Source organism: Pseudophryne corroboree, chromosome 1, assembly GCF_028390025.1.
Source record: "Pseudophryne corroboree isolate aPseCor3 chromosome 1, aPseCor3.hap2, whole genome shotgun sequence".
In the NCBI taxonomy this organism is placed as follows: domain Eukaryota; kingdom Metazoa; phylum Chordata; class Amphibia; order Anura; family Myobatrachidae; genus Pseudophryne; species Pseudophryne corroboree.
In genome coordinates, this window is record NC_086444.1 from 1108554717 (window position 1) to 1108580249 (window position 25533).

Here is a 25533-nt window from a genome sequence, read left to right on the forward strand (position 1 = left end):
TCTATCTATCTATCTATCTATCTATCTATCTATCTATCTATCTATCAGATCAATAATATGAATACAAGACATAAAAAGGAATTTGATGCCCATGGGGGAGAGGGGGGGGGGAGAGAAATCTCAGGAGCTGGGTCAGCCTCCCTTAATATGGATTGATTGGATATTTGCTGTTGTTTTCAGATTGCACTAGCTCCAGCAGCAGCAGCAGCAGCAGCAGCAGCAGCAGAGTGTGTGGCTGGGATTTGTGAAGTGAATGACTGGTCCTCCTTCCCTGTGAGTGTATCACTGAGATCAGCTGCTGCGTCAGGACAGAGAGAGACTCCCAGCTCCCAGGCACTTTGGACAAACTTGCTGCTATCTCAGCCCACGGCGGTAGACCTGGGGCTCTCATCCTTCCTCCGGCTAATCATGCACCCTGATGATGGGACCCTCTCCGTCCACTGATCGCCGGCATGTGCTGACTTATCCACTGACACGCCGGGCACCATCCTGCACGCATCCCTGCCTCTAGCTCCCCTTTAAAAAAAAAAAAAAAAACCCCGCATGCGGATTCTCTCCTGCCTCCATTCACGTGGGGACTCTTCTTCATCCTCTTCCCTCCTGGTATTTTAATGAAAGCAATAATCGCACAGGAGACAGGCTTGTTGCTCACCTTTGAACTGCAGGATCAAGTTCAGCTCTGGTTACCTGCATTGGGACAAGAGGGAGAGGAAAAGGGGGAGGAGAGTGAGGGGAGGGGGGGAGAGAGAGAGACTGCAATATCATTTGTGAATCGTTCACAGGGCTGCAGATACATATTGCTAACACATGCAGTGCAAATGCAGGTAGCAGAGCACCGACTGCGGCTCTGCCACCACTAACTTCGGGCTCTGATTTTTTTATTCTTTCATTTTTTTTTTTAATGATTTGGCTTTAAGAACTTTGCGCGTATTTACGCACATCTTTACGCACACCGCTGGATCAAGGGACAATATACAGGTTTTTTTTTTTTTTCCTTTGCTTCTTTCTTTTTCTTTCCCTTTTGTGGTTGTGAATGACACAAACCGCTTCCTGCAAGTATCCTTCTCTTATTGTGGAATAATACAACAAACTGTGCAGGGATCGTGGAGTGGGAGAAGGAAGCAGAGGCAGCAGAAGCAGAACCCACTCAATTCTCCTCATATGTGATTACAATTGCTGGATTGGGCTGCCCTGTGCGATCACTGTCCCTTGTGTGGACTCCTTGCAACCTTCCCCCACCCTTTCTGTGTGATTTCCCCCCTGTCCTGGGCAGAGTGGCATGGACTGAGAAGAGAAGGGGCAGCAGCAGCACTTAAGAGGGGGGCACTTGGAGCCAAGCACTGAGAAGGGGCAACTATGAGAGGTTAACTTTGCGCTTGGATCGTACAAGTCGGAAAGAAAAGGAGATCCCGTTGTTCCTCCAAGCAGCCCAGCTCAGCCCAGCCAGGTCCCGGAGACCATGAGGACTGTGTGGGGCTGGTGCCTGTTCCTGCTGCGGACGTCCCTGGCGCTGGCATCCTCCAAGCAGGTGCTGAAGTACCGGCTGGCAGAGGAAGGGCAGCCGGACCTCAGGATCGGCAATGTGGCATCGGACATCGGCATCGTCACCGGCTCCGGGGATGTGACCTTCAGCCTGGAGTCCGGCTCCGACTACTTCAAGATCGACAACATGACCGGCGAGCTGAGCACCACCGAGCGGAGGATCGACCGCGAGAAGCTGCCGCAGTGCCAGATGATCTTCGACGAGAACGAGTGCTTCATCGACTTCGAGGTGTCGGTGATCGGACCCTCGCAGAGCTGGGTGGAGCTGTTCGAGGGCCGGGTGGTCATCCTGGACATCAACGACAACACGCCGACCTTCCCGTCCCCGGTGCTCACCCTGACCGTGGAGGAGAACCGGCCGGTGGGCACCCTCTACCTGCTGCCCACCGCCACCGACCGCGACTTCGGTCGCAACGGCATCGAGCGCTACGAGCTGATCCAGGACGCCGGCGAGAGCCTGTACGTCTCCGGTCGCCGGGGCGCCGGCACCGGGGGTCGCCTGGAGGAGGGCGCCCCGTACCCCGGCGCTGGCGGCAAGCGGAGGATGGAGACCGACATCCGGAGCAGCGTGTTCGAGCTGCAGGTGGCCGACACCTCGGACGGAGAGAAGCAGCCGCAGCTGATCGTCAAGGGGGCGCTGGACCGGGAGCAGCGGGACTCGTACGAGCTGACCCTGCGGGTGCGGGACGGCGGGGAGCAGCCGCGATCCTCGCAGTCCATCCTGCGGGTGCTGATCACCGACGTCAACGACAACAGCCCCCGCTTCGAGAAGAGCGTGTACGAGGCGGACCTGGCGGAGAACAGCAGCCCCGGCACCCCCATCCTGCAGCTCAGAGCCGCCGACTACGACGTGGGGGTGAACGGGCAGATCGAGTACGTCTTCGGGGCCGCCACCGAGTCGGTGCGCCGGCTGCTGCGCCTGGACGAGAACTCGGGCTGGCTGAGCGTCCTGCACCGCATCGACCGGGAGGAGGTCAACCAGCTGCGCTTTACCGTCATGGCCCGGGACAGGGGCCAGCCGCCCAAAACCGACAAGGCCACCGTGGTGCTGAACATCAAGGACGAGAACGACAACGTGCCGCTGATAGACATCCGCAAGATAGGGCGCATCCCGTTGAAGGACGGTACGGCCAGCGTGGCCGAGGACGTGCTGGTGGACACCCCCATTGCCCTGGTGCAGGTGTCCGACCGGGACCAGGGGGAGAACGGAGTGGTGACCTGCACGGTGGTGGGCGACGTGCCCTTCCAGCTGAAGCCGGCCAGCGAGGGGGAGGGCGAGCAGAACAAGAGGAAGTATTTCCTGCACACCTCGGCCCCCTTGGACTACGAGAACGTCCAGGAGTACAACGTGGTCATTGTGGCCGTGGACTCCGGCAGCCCCAGCCTGTCCAGCAACAACTCCTTGCTGGTCAAGGTGGCCGACACTAACGACAACCCCCCCATCTTCAGCCAGCCGGTGGTGGAGGTGGCTTTCCCGGAGAACAACCTGCCCGGCGAGCGGGTGGCCACAGTTATCGCCACCGATGCCGACAGCGGCAAGAACGCCGAGATCGCATACTCCCTGGAACAGTCGGTGGCCGGCGTCTTCTCCATCCACCCGGACAGCGGGGACATCACGGCCAACCTGGTGCTGGATCGCGAGCAGAACGACAGGTACGAGTTCCGGGTGGTGGCCAGGGACAAGGGGCTGCCGGGCGTGCTGCAGGGGACGGCCACGGTGGTGGTGCAGGTGGCCGACCGGAACGACAACGATCCCCGCTTTATGCAGGACGTCTTCAACTTTTACGTCAAGGAGAACCTGCAGCCCAACAGCCCCGTGGGGATGGTGACGGTGATGGACGCAGACAAGGGTCGCAACGCCGAGATGAGCCTCTTCATTGAAGAAGACAACGGCCTATTTACTATTGAGAACAACACCGGCACCATCTGCTCCACGGTCTCCTTCGACATGGAGCAGCAGACCTCCTACACCTTCAAAGTCAAGGCGATAGACGGGGGCGACCCCCCTAGGTCTGCTACGGCTACAGTCTCCCTCTTTGTAATGGACGAGAATGACAATGCCCCTGTGATCACCAGTCCGGTCAACAGCTCCTATACGGTGGTCCCCCCTTCCAGCAGTGTCAGGACAGTGGTGGCCACCGTGATGGCCACTGACACAGACACAGGTGTCAATGCAGATCTCAATTACAGCATTGTTGGTGGGAACCCCTTTAAACTCTTTGAAATCAACCCTGCCAGTGGAGTGGTGTCCCTTGTGGGCAAGCTGGCTTCCAAGCACTATGGCCTGCACCGCTTGGTGGTCCAAGTCAATGACAGTGGTCAACCATCCCAGTCCACCATAGCCCTGGTCCATGTCTTCATCAATGAGACTGTCTCCAATGCCTCAGTGGTGGACTCCCAAATCACCAGAAGTTTGCACACCCCTTTGACCCAGGATATTGCTGGAGACCCCAGCTATGAAATGAGCAAGCAGAGACTGAGCATAGTGATTGGTGTGGTGGCTGGGATCATGACTGTCATACTGATCATATTGGTGGTGGTCATGGCACGCTACTGTAGGGCAAAGAGTAAAAATGGATATGAAGCTGGTAAGAAAGACCATGAGGACTTTTTCACCCCCCAGCAGCATGACAAGTCTAAAAAGCCCAAAAAAGATAAGAAAAATAAGAAATCTAAACAGCCACTCTACAGCAGCATAGTGACAGTGGAGGCTTCAAAGCCGAATGGGCAGAGATATGACAGTGTGAATGAAAAGCTGTCAGACAGCCCCAGCATGGGAAGATACAGAACTGTGAATGGAGGTCCCGGAAGCCCTGACCTAGCAAGGCATTACAAATCTAGTTCCCCACTACCTACTGTGCAGCTTCACCCTCAGTCACCCACTGCTGGGAAAAAGCACCAAGCTGTGCAAGATTTACCACCAGCCAACACTTTTGTAGGAGCTGGGGACAACATCTCAATTGGATCAGATCATTGTTCTGAGTACAGTTGTCAGACCAATAACAAGTACAGCAAACAGGTAAGCTAAACACAAATGTGAAATGCAATAACCCACACACTATGTTTTACTGCAACATGTATTGTAATATCATAAAATAATGTATAAATGTATATGTACATACATATATACAGTATATTAAAGTGTGCGTATGTATGTATGTATGTATGTATATATATTATACAGTATGTGAATATTAATGTCTGTCTGTGTGTGTGTGTATATATATATATATATATACACTAAAAGAAAGTCACATTGAAAAGTGATCATCAGACGGTGTAGATTCCAATCTGAGTGCATTGCCTTGTTACCTGATTTTGAGTTTTACAGTAGCATGTAGAGGTGAAAGGATTTTATCTAATGTTAATGCAGCATTTGGTTAGTGCTGCTCATAGACTGAACTCTTGTCATTTCACTAGAACTGAAACAGCGCATCAGCCAATAGGATGTCACACAGTGGTGACTTGCAAAGACTGGCAATAGCTCTGCAGGCTGATGCCACTAATGGAAAGGTTTGATCTCGGTGTCTGTTGGTGACATCACATCATATCAAGCAGAGTTTTTCATTATGCTGTAACCTCACAATGCTTTTGAAATACAGTTACATCATAGAAATTAGATATGCAATGACTGATATGTACTTTAATGATATGGGTAAAGAAGTGAGCTTTAGTCCTTTGTTGGTAGGTAGGTCTATACATAACACCCCTTTAGTGATGCAAGCCCATCTGATGCTCATCCACTAATAGCAATGATTGACCCATACCCTAAATTCACCATGTTCTTTTATGACACTCTGACATGAATTTGGGAGTCTGTCATAATCTCTGTGACAGTGCATGGGATTATCTGTCTGGTGCTATGTTTTTCTTGGCAGAATGTTTTTTTTTCTTCTTCTTTTTGTAATATTGTCCCTAAAGTCTGCTCTTTCACCCCCAGTAGTTGCTTCTGGGCTAGACATTTGTTTTTGTATCTGGCAACAGGCAGACAGAGACACATTTGGTATGCCGCATTTGTCTGCTGTAGCAGTGAGGCACAACAGTAGCCAGAATTGTGTCAGTGACATTCCCTTACTGATCTATGATCATGTCTAATGGTATATCAGGCAGCGGAGTTCAGAATAGGTATATACGGTATATTTATATTTACAGGGCTATATTATACAAACACCATCCGTTAAATTGTAATAAGTGTAAATGTAAGCCTTACATTTTAACGCCTATATGGAAACACCTTATCAGGATTAACCTAATACCAAGCAAATATTGGTTCCACTTTGAAACAGACTGTATTCTTTCTTATATATGCACTAGATAGATAGATAGATAGATAGATAGATAGATAGATAGATAGATAGATAGATAGATAGATAGATAGATAGATAGATAGATAGATTTCCTGGACACAACTATAATGTCACGGTTCTGCAGAGGTTCCTTCTAAAGTTTAACTTTGTCCTTAAAAACTGCATTGCTGTTAATAAACAATGCTTATATTAACTAGCTGTTCCTATACCATGCTATGTGATTCGTATGCAGTTTGTCTGCCTGTAGAGCTTGTCTCCCTAACTGTAATATCAGCAAAAGCCTGACAAGTAAGTTTTCTGCAACTTTGTAAAATGTAGTGTTTCCCCCTCATATATGTAACTTTTGTTTATAAATAAGCACCAGCTATTTTGTAACATGTCTGACTTATTTTATCAGTAGGTGTAGTAGGCTTTGCATTAGTAAACCCTAGTTAATCACTTTCAGTGGTATTGTCACCTACATGAATGTTACAGACCATCCAGTATTTTGAAATGAAGTTGTAGAATGGCCCAGTTGTGCTGCTGCTATTGGTTATAAGGCCCAGTCTAGTGTATACATTTGGTGTGGTGAGAGAGCACTGTACACTACATGATGCTGCTTATGCTAGTGGTAAGTGTGTGCTAGCACTTCCTACCATGTTGCAAATGCAGTTATGACAGCTAAATGAATAGGCACATGTACACACAAGTACATTGGGAAGGGTCCTGGCCTGCACAGTAGTGGTGGAAGCTGATACCTACTGCCATTAGTGTAATTAGACTAAGTAAGTGATACATCTTATTGACCACAATATGAGAGGTCAGGGAAATCGTTTCCATTTACAAAACTGTGTATCATAGACAGTTGCGCAAATATTTGTAAGAGAATACACCATTTGCAATCCGAGCTTATAATATTGCATGTCCCCTGACTTTGTCTCTTTAACATACAAACACACATTAATACACAGACACAAACACACACACAAAAACACACACACACACACACACACACACACACACACACACACACACACACACACACACATAAATGCACTTCTACTTTAAGCAAATTGATGTTCCAATTAAGTTTTTGTGACAGTGTCACACACACACACACACACACACACACACACACACACACACATATATATGCAGCTTGAGTGTCCCTTATCCAAAATTCAAAATCCCAAATATGTGGGTCCCCTACTGAGATAATGACATATATATTATATATATTATTTATAAATATATATATTTAAAGATAATTATATAATACATATGTCATTATCTCAGTAGGGGACCCAAAAATGTGGGATTTTGAATTTTTGGATAAGGGATACTCAACGTGTGTGTGTGTGTGTGTGTGTGTGTGTGTGTATATTCACACACACACACACACACACACACACACACACACACACACACACACACACAACATACACACACATATAAGACACACACATGCACATACACACACACACACACACACACACACACACACACACATGCAGGTGGGGAGCACACACAAGACGCATACACGAGTGACGTGCGGTGAGGTGAGGCAGAGCCTTTCCTGTCATATTACCGTATATGCCATAGTTTTGACTACTTAAAGTATATGAAAAATACAAAGAATATATTAGAAATATCTTCTTTGTATTATTCTATTAATTTTTCTAGTCTAAACTGGAGACTCTGCCTCCCCTGCCTATCTTTTCTGCCTATCTCTGATCAAAGCTCACCAAATTTCCAGCAGTATATGCAGCTGCATCTTTGTATAATGCCCCCATGGACACTTTGGCTCATATATTGTGTGTAAATCTGACTCTGGTACTAGCCGGTGCCTCCTCAGCCATTTACCTTACTGCATCTCCCTGGGTTACACAGCCAAAAACAGGTCATCAATTACATATCCAATGTTTCTGTCTTTCTTTATTGAGACTTCTGTATTGAGGAAGGGCTCAATAGAGAGAGGCTGAAACATTGGCTATGTAATTGACTAACTGTCTGAATTATTTGGCTGTGTACACACACACACACACACACACACACACACACATACATACACACACACACACACATATAACTGTTGTTAAAACACATTCTCAGGTGTTTTTTTATATATACACAAAAAAAAATTTTCATGTAATTTCTCTTCTGACTTTTTGGATTTTTCATAAGTATAGCTGCCATGGGGATGTAAAATTTTCATGCTCTAATCAGTGTTGACTCCTTCTCAGATTGTAAAGCAAACATCACCAAATATTGGATTGTACACGCACTGATAGGGAACGTGAGGTTGGCCAGTCCATTGTAGGGGTAGATTTACTAAGGTGGGAGTTTTATGTTTAACTGGTAATGTTGCTCATAGCAACCAAACAGAATTGTATCTATTATCTTCTAGAAGCAGCTAGATAAATGTTAAGTAGAATCTGATTGGTTTATATGAGCAACATCACCAGTTCTAATAAACCCCCACCTTAGTAAATTTACCCCGTAGTGTCAGGGCTGGAGAAGGTCACTAGTTGACTACTGAAAAGGAGCAGTAGATTTGTTTTGGTTTGTGTGGATAGATAGATAGACAGACAGACAGACAGACAGACAGACAGACAGACAGACAGACAGACAGACAGTAATGGTGCCCATACACTTGTAAGATAATCGGTGCTAACCTTCGATTTCAACCAGATCTGTGAGAGAAATTGAAGGATTGTATGCACATTTTAGGTACCTTGCGACGCGATGCGCGGGCACGCCGTTCGAATCTCGCGTTTCAAGATAGTATGTGCTGCACTTAATATTTATCAAATCGCAGTGCGATCGCATGTGTTTTTTAAAACACATGCAATATATCGCACTGTGATGTGCGATGGGCACCCGCTGGAAGCGGCCATAGGTCGCTACCAGTAGCGGATCTTGCCACGGGCAAGCAGGACTTTTGCCCGGGGCGCCGCCTTCTGGAGGGTGCCGCACCATGGCAAGATCCGCCACTGTGCCCCCCGCTGCCGCTGTGTCCCCCGCTGGTCCCCTCGCAGTGAAGGGAACTAGACGCTATCCGTATAGTTTCCCTTCGTGCAGAGGACCTTTGTTGTGTGGTGCGTGATGACGTCATCGCGCACTGCACAGCATTGTGGGACTGGCACAGACGCTAGGGGTCATGATTGACCTCTAGTGTCTATGCTGTGCTATGGGAGAGACGTCACGACGTCTCTCCCATAGATCCGACGAGAGGAGCGGCGGCGGCAGCGGAGGAGGTCTGCAACTGCCGGGACTCGGAAGCAGGGATTGTAAGTATCCTTTTTTTTTTTTAAGCGGCGCTACTGGGGACACAAATGGCGCTACTGGGGGCACAAATGGCGCTACTGGGGGCACAAATGGGGGCACAACTCTACAGGGGGCATAACTGACCACGCCCCTGTATGAAGCCACGCCCCTATTTTCCACCCGGGGCGCCACAAGGGCTAGAACCGGCCCTGGTCGCTACCACTCGGCGGTGACGTGCCCATCACGTGATTACCATGCGATCTATCACATGATCGCATGGTAATCACTTTGGCAGTTCAGGTGCGACTGCCGGTGAGATGCCCTGTGATGTCGCGTCGCGGGGCATCGCACAAGTGTATGGGCACCAATAGACAGATATATAGATAGATAGATAGATAGATAGATAGATAGATAGATAGATAGATAGATAGATAGAGTATATTCTTGTATTTGTACATAGATTATCTTCACATGCACATTAGTGCTAAGCCATCATTTTTCACTTTGTCAGATTGTTTTGTAAGTTTTAGCATTGCCAAAAACATCAGTGATTTTGCTGCTGGTGTCACCACACTATACTAATGCAGTGTGCTTGTTCCATGTACTGTAATTATCATGATTTACGTTGTCCAAGCTCAAACATGACTTCTATATAATTAGGACACCAATTTATCTGCAAGACTCAGATGGATGTATACTTGTGTTTGCCATTCATCCTGGTTCAATAACATATCACAACCTCTAACCCCTAATTGGAACAAAGGGAAAAGATTCATGGCACACACGCATGTGCGGAAGATCTGTAACTCAAAATTCAATTTGTTGGCTTTTAAATTCTTTTGTGTGTTTGACCCTCATTATTATTCTGTTACATGAACAGAAAGCACTAATGACCAGAATACCATCGGGAACACGAATTCTGCATCAGGGATAGTTGGAGTATAATGTATGGTAAGATAGAAGAGGTCTTCATCCTCACAGATCACTAGCGCAACCTCTAGGCAGGGAAATATTGACCTATATGTATAGTGCACAGCACACGTTTAATGACTGAATAGAAATGCATTCTTAAAGTTTAATGCAATTAGTAAACAAATATGTTAAAAGAAGAGATAGAGACAAGTGACAGGTGTGTTCAGTTCATTTGCTGTATTGATATACACGGTCGAGTTACATTATTATGACCACCAGCTAATAGCCAGAGTAACCGCCGTGTGCAGCACGGACAGCAGCTAAACGGGCTGGGAGTGACTCAGTAAGGTGCAGGTAGGTTGGCACAGGAATATTTTGATGGTGAGCTGCTCCACTGTAGTGTGTTGGCCGGCTCTCACGCACCTTCGTAGCTGTCGTTCACCTCCCACATCAATGGCACGTGGTGCTCCACAATTGGTTATTCGCATTGGTGCCATTTGTACAGTCACGATACACCTCCACCGCAGCAGCACGTGAACAGTTCACAAACTGCACTGTTTCAGAAATAATGCCAACCTTGGCCCAAAAGCCGATAATCATCCCTTTTTGCCACTCGGATAAATTGCCCATTTTACCCATGACAGCAACAAGTGATATGTGTGCAGATGGCTTATCGCACACCAAGCCAGCGCACGACATGCGACGTAGTTCATGGTCTATGCGCTGCCGATATCAAATGCAGGAGTTGGTCATAATAATGTGACTCAACCGTGTAAATGGGCTTGGAAGGAATGTTATTATTTGTGAATGCATGTCAGGGAGGGGTGTTGCATTGTAGGATTTCCTGAACAGTGCAGGTCAGCTATAATAGTTATGTAATGGGGGAGGGGGGTGTCAACATAATTTGGGCTTTCCTAAATTAATTTAATTGCCTTGGCTGCTCTGCTCTATTTCTTTCATGCTTCCATGTTTAGCAATAATCAGTTTAGGGGTCTATTTACTAAGCCTTCAATGGATATAAAGTGCACGGAGATAAAGTTCCAACCAACCAGATCCTAACAGTCATTTTTCAAATGCAACCTGTGACATGCCAGGTAGTTGCTTAGTAAATAGACCCCTAACTCACTCTTTGGAGCATAGTTGGATCATCCATTAGGCAAGCTTGGCTTCTGCCTAGGGCACGGAGGTCAATAAGAGACACGGAATAGTCCAACCTTTTGCATGTTTTTGGCAAATAAAGTTAGCCCAAACTAGTTTGTTGTCCAAGGCCACAGGTGGTGCTAATCCACGTTTTGATTTGGAGGTTATTTACTAATATTACGCAAATGTGTAGTTGTGCATTAACTTTTACCAGCCAGTTGGATATTAACGTTTGTTCCTACAGATTGGAAAATGAAAGGAAATCTCTGATCGGTTGCTGTAGCTCTTGATACATTTACACTAGAATACCAGAAGTACAAGTGCTAGTCTTTATTGTCAAACTGTAGTCACCACAAATAATTCTAAAATAGAGATTTCTATAGAAAATGCTGCTGTCAGTATAAATTGTGCAAAATAAGTGCCACTGTGTGTAAGTAATCATTTTCAACATATTTTGTTGCATACATTTACCATATGTAAATATGTGGGGATTCGGTCACGATCCCGGCCTTCATACCATCCTAATCTTTGTGTTAGGTACAGTAGTTTCTAAATGGGACATAAGGCCAAATGCAGGGTACTGTTCCCATGTGTCACAGTTTCCTTAGTATGGTACCATTTTTGCCTCACACTACAGTGGATGTGTAATATACAGAGACAGATGGCACTTGTATAAATGGTTTTAGAATCCTTAAAAGAATAACAATTTATAAGCTATGTTTTTCTATCTATCTATCTATCTATCTATCTATCTATCTATCTATCTATCTATCTATCTATCTATCTTTAGCTATCTATCATTCTATCTATTTATTTATCTATCGATCGATCGATCGATCTATCGATCTATATATCTATCGATCGATCTGAATGTCTGCATGCCAATCGATCTATCTTTTGTCTGACATTACCTGAAGCCTGTACATCTCTAGAGCGCACTGGACTGGGTTCTCAGAAACCAAATGGATGGGTTAATCTGGTTCCATTTAGAGAAAGATATGTTGAGATAACAGCACAGTGCAGATAGGCCAATTCTAAGCTTTACAGTTCACAAGGCTTCTATGCAGGTATCAAAGAACAGATAAAAACACACATTTTACAGCTGCCATCAGGTGGAGGATTTTCCAAATCAGTTCTCCCCCCATAAACGTTGACAGTAAATGCTGGAAGGTGTGTGTGCTATTTACGGTGTGCTCAGTATGTTAGACTGTACATTGTTTGCATTTACAGCTCTAGTTTTAGAGTAATATATTATTGTTTTATATGTCAACACTGAACCATAAAAAGAGGATTTCCTCTGTGCTGGAGGCATTGGGAAAGTTACTGGTTATAATCAGTTTCTGTTTGGGAGTTTGAGTAATCCTAAACCTGACAGGTAGTACCTGCCCTTTTTAATAATGTGCTTCACATTCTGCCTGGAAGCACATTGGCAAATGTAACCAGGATAAATCAGTTTAATAACATTTTCATAAGATGCTTTGTTTTATTGTGAATATATATGTCTTTACCTCAGGATTTTGTTTTACTAAAGTAACTGTAGTTTCATATTGTTACCAGTAGTAAACTTAAAGCAGAGGCGGATTGGCCATAGGGTTCACAGGGAAGATCCCCGGTGGGCCGACGCACCTGTGGGGCCTGTTTTGTTTGAGGACATGTGGTCCTTTTTATAGACATAATGAATAAGATACAAAATAATTGTTTATATGAAAATTACTTTGCCACTTAGCCTGTGATTGCAGATGATCTAGTGTATGCTCTGTCTGCCTGCTTGGCTGACATATAAGTTTGAGTGAATAGTGATTGGGATACGGTTGGTGTAATAAGCAAGAAAATATATATTTCTAAAGAATGTCCAGTGTGGTATCCGGCACTCTCATGTGAGATGACAACTTGCTGCGGTGCCTTCCTCATGAAGAAATAAATCCCATCAGATAGAAAGAAGAGGTAAGCAGGCGGCACTCGTCAGGCTGAATAAACGTGGTGACTTTATTGGCTAAAGGCCGACATGTTTCGGAGATAGCTTCTCCGTCCTCAGGGCCAGACAAAAAAACGTTTTTTTGTCTGGCCCTGAGGACGGAGAAGCTATCTCCGAAACATGTCGGCCTTTAGCCAATAAAGTCACCACGTTTATTCAGCCTGACGAGTGCCGCCTGCTTACCTCTTCTTTCTATTTCTAAAGAATGATATAGTTTCCTAAATTCTGAAGGTGTATCATATAATGTGCTCATAATATTTAATTTTATTTCTTTTTTACTTCCCCCTTGATGCTAGACATGCCCACTATATGGAAAGTTTTGAGGGGAGGGTGCTGCTGCCATGGCCCATGGCTAGACCTTACACCTCTGGTGCTGCCCATGTGGGGCCACTAGTACAAATTTTTACAGGGCCACTTTTTGTTCCCAATCCGCCCCTGACTTAAAGTATAATTGTTTTATATGCAAATAAGTAACACATATTTATATCTATCTATCTATCTATCTATCTATCTATCTATCTATCTATCTATCTATCATCTGTCTAATGTCTGTCTATCTGTCTTTCTATCTAATCTATTTTACAGACAGATAGATAGATAGATGGATAGATAGATAGATAGATAGATAGATAGATAGATAGATAGATAGATTAGATAATATGCTGGCCATACATCAGGACGACCCGCATCCATTCCCCTTTAACTCCCCGGCAGCTCCCTGGTGGTCCCGGACACACCAGTGACACACGATGTGCTAATGACCCGTCATGAAACGATCAATAGATTGCCTCACAAAAATCCAGGAATACACCACTCAAAATCGTACGATGCATAATATGTGCATAAAACACGGTACGATGTGAATACGATTATGACAGATAATATTGGCTGTACGAATGATCAGAGGATGCGACATTCGACCCGCAGGACAGCGCATCGTAATCGTACCCAAATTCTGCACGATGTGCACACGATGCGTCATATGAGGTGTCAAAATTGTGTATTAGTACATGATATCGACCTAGTGTATGGTCAGCTATAACAACTGATCAAAAACATTTAGGTATCAATCCACAGGGGTGGAACATAGAGGACGATTCAATTGTTTTACCCCACAGCTGCCAATTAATCAAATCTTTTTTGCACTGTGGGCAGTATTTTAGTGCGGCTAAACCCAGTGCTTTGGGGCTTGTCAGAGCAACAATTGAATTTCTCTGACAGGCACCCATTACATTGGGTACCCAAAATAGCAATTGAACCATTCCCATATATTCAAATAATGAACACAATCTCACTATGAGGCATATTTATCAATGACTATTTACGGGATATCCTACCAAACACCAGTATTGGGTGGTATATCCACAAATAATAAGTATCCCCTGAATGTATGTAGCCAGGGACTACAGCAGATATCGGAGATAATAAGAATTTACTTACCGATAATTCTATTTCTCGGAGTCCGTAGTGGATGCTGGGGTTCCTGAAAGGACCATGGGGAATAGCGGCTCCGCAGGAGACAGGGCACAAAAAAGTAAAGCTTTACTAGGTCAGGTGGTGTGCACTGGCTCCTCCCCCTATGACCCTCCTCCAGACTCCAGTTAGGTACTGTGCCCGGACGAGCATACACAATAAGGGAGGCATTTTGAATCCCGGGTAAGACTCATACCAGCCACACCAATCACACCGTACAACTTGTGATCTAAACCCAGTTAACAGTATGACAACAGAAAGGGCCTCTTAAAGATGGCTCCTTAACAATAACCCGAATTAGTTAACAATAACTATGTACAAGTATTGCAGATAATCCGCACTTGGGATGGGCGCCCAGCATCCACTACGGACTCCGAGAAATAGAATTATCGGTAAGTAAATTCTTATTTTCTCTATCGTCCTAAGTGGATGCTGGGGTTCCTGAAAGGACCATGGGGATTATACCAAAGCTCCCAAACGGGCGGGAGAGTGCGGATGACTCTGCAGCACCGAATGAGAGAACTCCAGGTCCTCCTTTGCCAGGGTATCAAATTTGTAAAATTTTACAAACGTGTTCTCCCCCGACCACGTAGCTGCTCGGCAGAGTTGTAATGCCGAGACCCCTCGGGCAGCCGCCCAAGATGAGCCCACCTTCCTTGTGGAGTGGGCTTTTACAGTTTTAGGCTGTGGCAGGCCTGCCACAGAATGTGCAAGTTGAATTGTGTTACAAATCCAACGAGCAATCGACTGCTTAGAAGCAGGTGCGCCCAACTTGTTGGGTGCATACAATATAAACAGCGAGTCAGATTTTCTGACTCCAGCCGTCCTTGCAATGTATATTTTTAAGGCTCTGACAACGTCCAACAACTTGGAGTCCTCCAAGTCGCTAGTGGCCGCAGGCACCACAATAGGTTGGTTCAGATGAAATGCTGATACCACTTTAGGGAGAAAATGCGGACGAGTCCGCAGTTCTGCCCTATCCGAATGGAAGATTAGATAAGGACTTTTATAAGATAAAGCCGCCAATTCAGATACTCTCCTGGCAGAGGCCAGGGCTAGTAACATAGTCACTTTCAATGTGAGATATTTCAAATCCACCTTTTTCAATGGTTCAAACCAATGGGATTTGAGGAAATCTAAAACTACATTTAGATCCCACGGTGCCACCGGAGGCACCACAGGAGGCTGTATATGCAGTACTCCCTTGACAAAAGTCTGGACCTCAGGGACAGAGGCCAATTCTTTTTGGAAGAATATTGACAGGGCCGAAATTTGAACCTTAATGGATCCCAATTTGAGACCCATAGATAATCCTGATTGCAGGAAATGTAGGAAACGACCCAGTTGGAATTCCTCCGTCGGAACCCTCCGATCCTCGCACCACGCTACATATTTTCGCCAAATGCGGTGATAATGTTTCACGGTGACTTCCTTCCGTGCCTTAATCAAGGTAGGAATGACTTCTTCTGGAATGCCTTTCCCTTTTAGGATCTGGCGTTCAACCGCCATGCCGTCAAACGCAGCCGCGGTAAGTCTTGAAAAAGACAGGGACCCTGCTGTAGCAGGTCCCTTCTCAGAGGTAGAGGCCACGGTTCGTCCGTGAGCATCTCTTGAAGTTCCGGATACCAAGTCCTTCTCGGCCAATCCGGAACCACTAGTATTGTTCTTACTCTTCTTTGCCGTATGATCTTCAATACCTTTGGTATGAGCGGCAGAGGAGGAAACACATACACTGACTGGTACACCCAAGGAGTTACCAGTGCGTCCACAGCTATTGCCTGTGGATCTCTTGACCTGGCGCAATATTTGTCCAGTTTCTTGTTGAGGCGAGACGCCATCATGTCTACAATTGGTCTTTCCCAACGGTCTATTAACATGTTGAAGACTTCTGGATGTAGACCCCACTCTCCCGGATGAAGATCGTGTCTGCTGAGGAAGTCTGCTTCCCAGTTGTCCACGCCCGGGATGAACACTGCTGACAGTGCTATCACGTGATTCTCCGCCCAGCGAAGAATCTTGGCAGCTTCTGCCATTGCACTCCTGCTTCTTGTGCCGCCCTGCCTGTTTACATGGGCGACCGCCGTGATGTTGTCCGACTGAATCAACACCGGCTTTCCTTGCAGGAGAAGTTCCGCCTGGCTTAGAGCATTGTAGATTGCTCTTAGTTCCAGAATGTTTATGTGAAGAGACTTTTCCAGGCTCGTCCATACTCCCTGGAAGTTTCTTCCTTGTGTGACTGCTCCCCAGCCTCTCAGGCTGGCGTCCGTGGTCACCAGGATCCAATCCTGAATGCCGAATCTGCGGCCTTCTAATAGGTGAGCCTTCTGCAACCACCACAGAAGTGACACCCTTGTCTTTGGTGACAGGGTTATTCGCAGGTGCATCTGCAGATGCGACCCTGACCATTTGTCCAACAGATCCCTTTGGAATATTCTTGCATGGAATCTGCCGAATGGAATTGCTTCGTAAGAAGCCACCATTTTTCCCAGGACTCTTGTGCATTGATGTACTGACACTTTTCCTGGTTTTAGGAGGTTCCTGACCAGATCGGATAACTCCTTGGCTTTTTCCTCTGGAAGGAAAACCTTTTTCTGAACCGTGTCCAGAATCATTCCTAGGAACAGCAGACGAGTTGTCGGGATTAAATGGGATTTTGGAATATTCAGAATCCACCCGTGTTGTCTTAGCACCTCTTGAGATAGTGCTAAAGCTGTCTCCAGCTGTTCTCTGGACCTTGCCCTTATTAGGAGATCGTCCAAGTATGGGATAACTAATACGCCTTTTCTTCGAAGAAGAATCATCATCTCGGCCATTACCTTGGTAAAGACCCGAGGCGCCGTGGACAATCCGAACGGCAGCGTCTGAAACTGATAGTGACAGTTTTGAACAATGAACCTGAGGTACCCCTGGTGTGCGGGGTAAATCGGAACGTGTAGATACGCATCCTTGATGTCCAAGGATACCATAAAGTCCCCTTCTTCCAGGTTCGCTATCACTGCTCTGAGTGACTCCATCTTGAACTTGAACTTTTTTATGTAGAGGTTCAAGGACTTCAGATTTAGAATAGGCCTTACCGAGCCATCCGGCTTCGGTACCACAAATAGAGTGGAATAATACCCCTTTCCTTGTTGTAATAGGGGTACTTTGACTATCACCTGCTGAGCGTACAGCTTGTGAATGGCTTCCAACACCCTCTCCCTTTCGGAAGAGACGGTTGGTAAGGCAGACTTCAGGAAACGATGAGGAGGATCCGTCTCTAATTCCAACCTGTACCCCTGAGATATTATCTGCAGGATCCAGGGGTCTACCTGCGAGTGAGCCCACTGCGCGCTGTAATTTTTGAGACGGCCCCCCACTGTCCCCGAGTCCGCTTGAGAGGCCCCAGCGTCATGCTGAGGTTTTTGCAGGAGCCGGGGAGGGCTTCTGTTCCTGGGAAGGAGCTGCCTGTTGGTGTCTCTTCCCTCTTCCTCTGCCTCGTGGCAGGTACGACAAGCCCTTTGCTCTCTTATTTTTGTAGGAGCGAAAAGGCTGCGGTTGAAAGGTCGGTGCCTTTCTCTGTTGGGGAGTGACTTGAGGTAAAAAAGTGGATTTCCCGGCAGTAGCCGTGGCCACCAAGTCTGATAGACCAACTCCAAATAACTCCTCCCCTTTATACGGCAAAACCTCCATGTGACGTTTTGAATCCGCATCGCCTGTCCACTGTCGTGTCCATAAGGCTCTTCTGGCTGAAATGGACATAGCACTCACCCGAGATGCCAGTGTGCAAATATCCCTCTGTGCATCACGCATATAGATAAATGCATCCTTTATTTGTTCTAACGACAGTAAAACATTGTCCCTATCTAGGGTATCAATATTTTCAATCAGGGATTCTGACCAAACTACTCCAGCACTGCACATCCAGGCAGTTGCTATAGCTGGTCGTAGTATAACACCTGCATGTGTGTATATATTCTTTTGAATAACTTCCATCTTTCTATCTGATGGATCCTTAAGTGCGGCCGTCTCAGGAGAGGGTAACGCCACTTGTTTGGATAAGCGTGTGAGCGCCTTGTCCACCTTAGGGGGTGTTTCCCAGCGCGCCCTAACCTCTGGCGGGAAAGGGTATAATGCCAATAACTTTTTTGAAATTATCAACTTTTTATCAGGAGCAACCCACGCTTCATCACACACGTCATTTAATTCTTCTGATTCAGGAAAAACTGTTTGTAGTTTTTTCACACCATACATAATACCCTGTTTTACGGTATCTGTAGTATCAGCTAAATGTAACGTCTCCTTCATTGCCAAAATCATATAACGTGTGGCCCTACTGGAAAATACGTTTGAATTTCTACCGTCGTCACTGGAATCAGTGCCCGTGTCTGGGTCTGTGTCGACCGACTGAGGCAAAGGGCGTTTTACAGCCCCTGACGGTGTTTGAGGCGCCTGGACAGGCATTAATTGATTGTCCGGCCGCCTCATGTCCTCAACTGACTGTTTAAGGGAAGATAAACCATCACGTAATTCCACAAATAAAGGCATCCATTCTGGTGTCGACCCCCTGGGGGGTGACATCTGCATATTTGGCAATTGCTCCGCCTCCACACCAATATCGTCCTCATACATGTCGACACCACGTACCGACACACACCGCAAACTCACAGGGAATGCTCTAATGAAGACAGGACCCACTAGCCCTTTTGGGGAGACAGAGGGAGAGTCTGCCAGCACACACCACAAAGCGCTATATATACAAGGGATATCCTTATATTAAGTGCTCCCTTATAGCTGCTTTAATATATATATATATAGCCATTAATGTGCCCCCCCTCTCTGTTTTACCCTGTTTCTGTAGTGCAGTGCAGGGGAGAGACCTGGGAGCCGTTCTGACCAGCGGAGCTGTGACAGAAAATGGCGCCGTGTGCTGAGGAGATAGGCCCCGCCCCTTTTTCGGCGGGTTCTTCTCCCGCTATTTTTCCAGTCAGGCAGGGGTTAAATATCTCCATATAGCCCCTATGGGCTATATGTGAGGTATTTTTAGCCTTGTATAAGGTTTATATTTGCCTCTCAGAGCGCCCCCCCCCAGCGCTCTGCACCCTCAGTGACTGCCCAGTGAAGTGTGCTGAGAGGAAAATGGCGCACAGCTGCAGTGCTGTGCGCTACCTTATGAAGACTGAGGAGTCTTCAGCCGCCGGTTTCCGGACCTCTTCACGCTTCAGCATCTGCAAGGGGGTCGGCGGCGCGGCTCCGGGACCGGACTCCACGGCTGGGCCTGTGTTCGATCCCTCTGGAGCTAATGGTGTCCAGTAGCCAAGCAGCAAATCCACTCTGCATGCAGGTGAGTTTACTACTTTCCCCCTAAGTCCCACGTTGCAGTGATCCTGTTGCCAGCAGGACTCACTGTAAAGAAAAAAACCTAAACTAAACTTTCTCTAAGCAGCTCTTTAGGAGAACCACCTAGATTGCACCCTTCTCGTTCGGGCACAAAATCTAACTGGAGTCTGGAGGAGGGTCATAGGGGGAGGAGCCAGTGCACACCACCTGACCTAGTAAAGCTTTACTTTTTTGTGCCCTGTCTCCTGCGGAGCCGCTATTCCCCATGGTCCTTTCAGGAACCCCAGCATCCACTTAGGACGATAGAGAAATAGATGTGTCTGCTGTCAGCTTTGCCAATGGGATTAAAGAAGATGTACAGGCAGCGCTACTAATGAAGTGATTGGAATGAAACAATAATGAATAATATAACAATTTATTATATTAAAAACAATAAAACCAATAAAATTAGCAATTTCTCTCCTCAAAATTGTATTAAATGAAATACATACACCACATTCAGTCAATATCTCTGTATGTAAATGGATCAATTGGTGTCTGTTCCTGTATATTGTGCCCAGATAAATCCACTAGTCCCATAGAAGCTTGGTCAAAACAGCACAGTTCGGTTGTTAGATATTTGATAAAGCTGCTAAACTTTTTGGGGAGCAGCGAAACGCGTCAGAACCCCCCTGCTTTACACCACTTCAGTTTTGGCGATCACCAACGTGTGTCTGAACCAGCCCCGGATCCACTACCAGCCTGCTGTACAGTAACAAGAGGACATTTCCAGCACTCACCAATGCAAATGAGGACATTCTAGATTTAACATGGACTCTCATGTATGGAAGCCTTTCCACCTCTAAAGCGGTGACCGTTAAATATCTAACAACCGAACTGTGCTGTTTTAACCAAGCCTCTATGGGACTAGTGGATTTATCTGGGCACAATATACAGCAACAGACACCAATTGATCCATTTACTTACAGAGATATTGACTGAATGTGGTGTATGTATTTCATTTAATACAATTTTGAAGAGAGAAATTGCTAATTTTAGTGGTTTTATTGTTTTTAATATAATAAATTGTTATATTATTCATTATTGTTTCATTCCAATCACTCCATTAGTAGGGCTGCCTGTACATCTTCTTTTTTCTGTGTTTTTACGGGAGTGACCCTCCTGTTCATGTGGCAGCTGCTTGGTGTAGCAATCTCATAACAAGCGCCTGTTCTTCTTGTTAAGGAGCCTTTCTACCACTTGCCAATAGGATTGCATGGGTTCGTACGCTCCCGTGAACGGGTTGCACGTGGGTGTGGCTAGTCATAAACACGATGGAGTCGCACATGTGACCCATTCATAGGTAAGCTGATGGCGGCTGTATCTGTTGCAGTCTCTTGTTTTCACTTGTAAAAGCAGGCCCCATAGGTTTCTGCACACAGATCTCAAAGAAGTAGTAAAGGACTCTGCAGGGCTGTGCTTCTTTCCGTGCCCCTGTCCCCGACGATGATTTTTTATATATTCGGGTGAATCATAATTTCTTATTGACGTGTATAGCAGCGATAAGAAATTATAATTATAAGTTCTCAGACCCAATAACTAATTAATATGCCCCTGTGTGTTTAGTCAGTGATTCCCATCCAACGCCATAGCTGAGTGCCAAATTTCCAGGATTATACACTGTAGTATATAGATATTTGACCAAATTGGTCATAGACTTGGTAGTTTGATACTTGGTTTATTTACCAGGTCTTTCCATTTCTGAGCACATTTACATGTCTGGTAATGTGCAACAGTAACTTCACAGAGCTACTATAATGATAGCTAGTGTTTATATGTATAAGGCCACACAGTATACCCACTATCCTCCCATCCATTACCCTGTGACATAATGCAATGTTACGAGTGATGTTCCTCCCTAACACAGCAATGACTTACAAACTTAGAAGACTGGTTTAGAGACTGTTTGGATTGGTGGCTTAATGCATGGAGGGCAACACCAGTGATGTCACAGCAGCTCAAATAACTCAATTTTCAACTTTGATTTCTGTGTCATTGCCCATGTGAACACACTTTCATGTACTTCGCATTCATACCTTGATGAGTAATTTCGGAAAAGTAAAGACTAGAATGATCTTAGTGCCCCTTGAACAACATGCTATCCTACAAAACAACCAACTAATTAAACTGACCAACCTACCAACCAACCTACCAACCAACCAACTAATTAAACTGACCAACCTACCAACCAACCTACCAACCAACCAACTAGCCAACCAACCAACCAACCAACCAACCAACCAACCAGAATAAGCTTCTGGGTAGTGTCAAGCAGGCACTTTGTATACTTCATCTTGGTTTGCATTTTTTCTTGTAATCAATGAGTTTAACTAAGATGCTATACCGTTTTATGTAGAAGGTCTTTTCAGACCTTGATTGTTAAGGGACAGCAAAAAAGAGTATTTATTTATGTCTTAAGAATCTTAGCGTGTAAACTTCATCATTGAAAATCCAAATAGCCCTATCCCAAGGCTTTGAAAATATAGGGCCTCATTTATTAACGAAGAATAACACCAGCAGCATATTTTGTTTAGTATCAGTGTGGTAAAAAATGAAAATGCAGCTGTTATTCAGCATTACTTGACTCTTCAGCGATGTCCAGCACTGTCTACCCCCTCAGTGGTGTCCTCCAGTCTCCTGCTGCCAGCGACGGGCTGCTGAGTCATGCACATGCCCGAAGTCCAGCAATGCCCATAAGGAACCCAGCTTGGCCCGGAAGGCTTCGCTGAAGCCGGAAAGACAGTGCTGGGTCCGCATTTCCGGCAGTGGGGACAGTATTGCTCTCGCCATCTGAAGATGGTGAGAGCGATACAGGTGCCAACAGAGGAAAACTTAAGGGCCCTACACATTTAGCAATCCGCCGGCGAGCTGCCCATCGGCGGATACGGCCGACGGGGTCCCGGCGCCGTGGGGGAGGTGACGGGGGGAGTGAAATTTATTCACTTCCCCCGTCACCCGGCTCCATAGCAGCACAGGCAAATATGGACGAGATCGTCCATATTGGCCTGCATGCACAGGCGACGGGGCACCAGCGATGAACGAGCGCGGGGAAGCGCATCGTTCATCGCTTGTGCCTCCACACTCGAAGATATGAACGGTATCTCGTTCATTAATGAACGAAATTGTTCATATCTTTGACTATTATCTCCCAGTGTGTAGGGCCTATTACTTTTTGTGACGAGTGCTAAAGGGGTTATATATCGTTAATAAATGGGGCCCATAGATTTGATTGTGCTTGCTTGTGTTATGGGTAATATTGTTTGAGTCGGAATGTTACTACTAAGCTTGGCTATTTAAGGGTATAATTGACCAGATACTGTTAGTATAAGTCCAAGTACAGTATTAGCGAATAGAATGTAAAGTATACTACATGCCTCAGGAACATACATGTAAACTGTCTGTCTTCTGTATTTGTCAAACCGATATGGAAATAAATGATCTTGTTTTAGTAATAATTAGAACCCCCATAATACTAAGGTTATAATCACTAAAGGCAGTTTTATATGTTTTACCAAACGCAAAAATATACCTATGTTTTAGTTATTTTATATGCTGGTGGTTACTATTGATCCATTGTACTTGTGCCTCTGTGTTTGTAGCTACACTTTCTCCTTGTGTCTTAGCTTCTGGATGTTCCTTTTCTGCGCTCAGCATAATATCTAATCAGGAACATGTTCAACAGAGATAAAATATTGTCTCGTATTGATAACGTTTTCATATCCTGTGATGTTATCGTATACCTGCATTAACTAATTGCCTTTGTGAGAGATATTGTGTCTCGCTCTGTTCCCTCATTCGATACATTTTCTTTTTTCTTTTTTTTTAAATATTCTGTTTACTTTTGTTTTTACATTAGCTGCCTGATGGAAAATAGCACTTGGGAAAGGTTTACATTTTATTTTAATGTTTAGGAAAAATGTGTTGTTATTAAGTCATAGAAATATATTTAACATTGGATTCATCGGTCATGATAACGTGTAGATATGGCCGTGGCTACCTCCCACTGTTAGTAACCATTTCCATTTGCTGATTGATTTATTGCAATGTGTATATTGGAACATTTTTTTGTGTGTGTGTGTGTGTTTTTAAACATATTTATCTAGACAATTACATATTTGTGGGTTAAAAGGCAACTGTACCCAAAGATTCCCAAAGTCAGGACTATCAAGACTAATCAGACCCCCACCCCGTCCTACAAGTTGTGTGCACTGTACACAACATAGCTTTGGGTGACTTTGCAGATTGCCTTAGGCTGCATGTGCATGCCAGTATGTGACAGTGCGGACCGATCACTGTGCCCAGCCTATAATGTGGCTTAGCTGGGGTTGCGTATACAGCACCAACCCAAGCCCCCAAATAAGGCCCTGATCTGGGTACGGCACCCCTGTCTCCAGGATCTGTTCAACACTCGTGGCCAGCAAAAAGGTTGGACATCTGCCCTTTTGAGCCCTACTGTTACCTAAGTATCACCACAGATCTCTCCCATGTAACAGAGCCCTGAAGATACTTATGGGCTGGGGTCATAGATTCAAAAGTTGTTGACATATAGGTGTTTAATGGAAATCAGCACCTGATTGGATAACTCCTGAACCCGTCCAATTAGATTCTGTTTTCACTGAAACCAATACTTTTGAATATCACTGCCATCTTTTTGTGATCCACTGCTCTTCATTTTTATAGGGATGACTGGTCTTCATTAAAGATGACTCCTTTTCACAGTCTGTTTTTTAACAGATCCACCTCTACTCCTAAATAGGATGTACACTGCCAGCTGTTGAAGGAAGGCAGTATTTAACGTTCCCTTTAGTGTACATCAATCACCTGCAGAAAATGGAAGCAGCACTTTGGTGTATTGCGCCATGTAGTCTATTCCTAGGAACCAGTGACATTACACTAATGCACAAAGTGGTTCCTAAGGAATCACAATGTACTTTCACATCTACTGCTTCAGCCCACACTCTAATATAATACAGGAATAAATTAAGTATAAAGTGTCATATCTTGGTGACACATGTTAATTTTCATTGACAGCAGAAATGTTTGACTTGCGTTCTAAAGTATTTTCCATCCTCTATAAGATAAGATTTTTCAAAGTCAACTTTATGGTTATGTCACAGTGTATCTGGCCATGCTTCATAATCAGTAGGACTGCAGCGTCAGGGTACATATGCCTATTGTGAGATGCCTTCACTTACCATCTGGGTATAATTACAATCAAAACAGTAAATGTAAGAGACAAGGAAGGATTATGAAATACTACTTAGCAAAGAAACAGTAAAAGGAAATAGGCCTATTATTCTGGTAAAACAGCTTCAAGTTTGTAAAAAAAAAAGTGTCAAAGGCATGCAGCAGCAATGCAAGAGGAGGTAACATACTTTAAGCTATGTAGTTTGATAATGAAATGCCCTAGAGCATCAACCTTTAGTGCCTAATGCAATTGAGATTCCTAAACCGTCAGCATATTGATCATGTGGCGCTGGCCTCCTGTCTTAGAGAACTTGCACACTGCTAAAGAAGTTGTCACATTTTACATTCTTTTCTTTTTCTTTTCTTTTTTCTTTTTTGTACTTATGTTTTCTGTTG

At 45.2% G+C, this 25533-nt stretch overlaps 1 protein-coding gene across 6 annotated transcripts in view; it reads left to right on the forward strand.

Annotated features, from left to right (window-relative positions):
• The first annotated feature begins 732 nt into the window (after window positions 1-732).
• PCDH7 (protocadherin 7) overlaps window positions 733-25533 on the forward strand; it is a 904402-nt gene continuing 879601 nt past the window's right edge. For all 6 annotated transcript variants that reach the window (XM_063922252.1, XM_063922242.1, XM_063922263.1 and 3 more), the window contains exon 1: window positions 733-4561. In XM_063922252.1, the coding sequence (XP_063778322.1) occupies window positions 1460-4561 (3102 nt within the window). In that variant the 5' untranslated portion in view covers window positions 733-1459. The remainder of the gene's footprint in view (window positions 4562-25533) is intronic.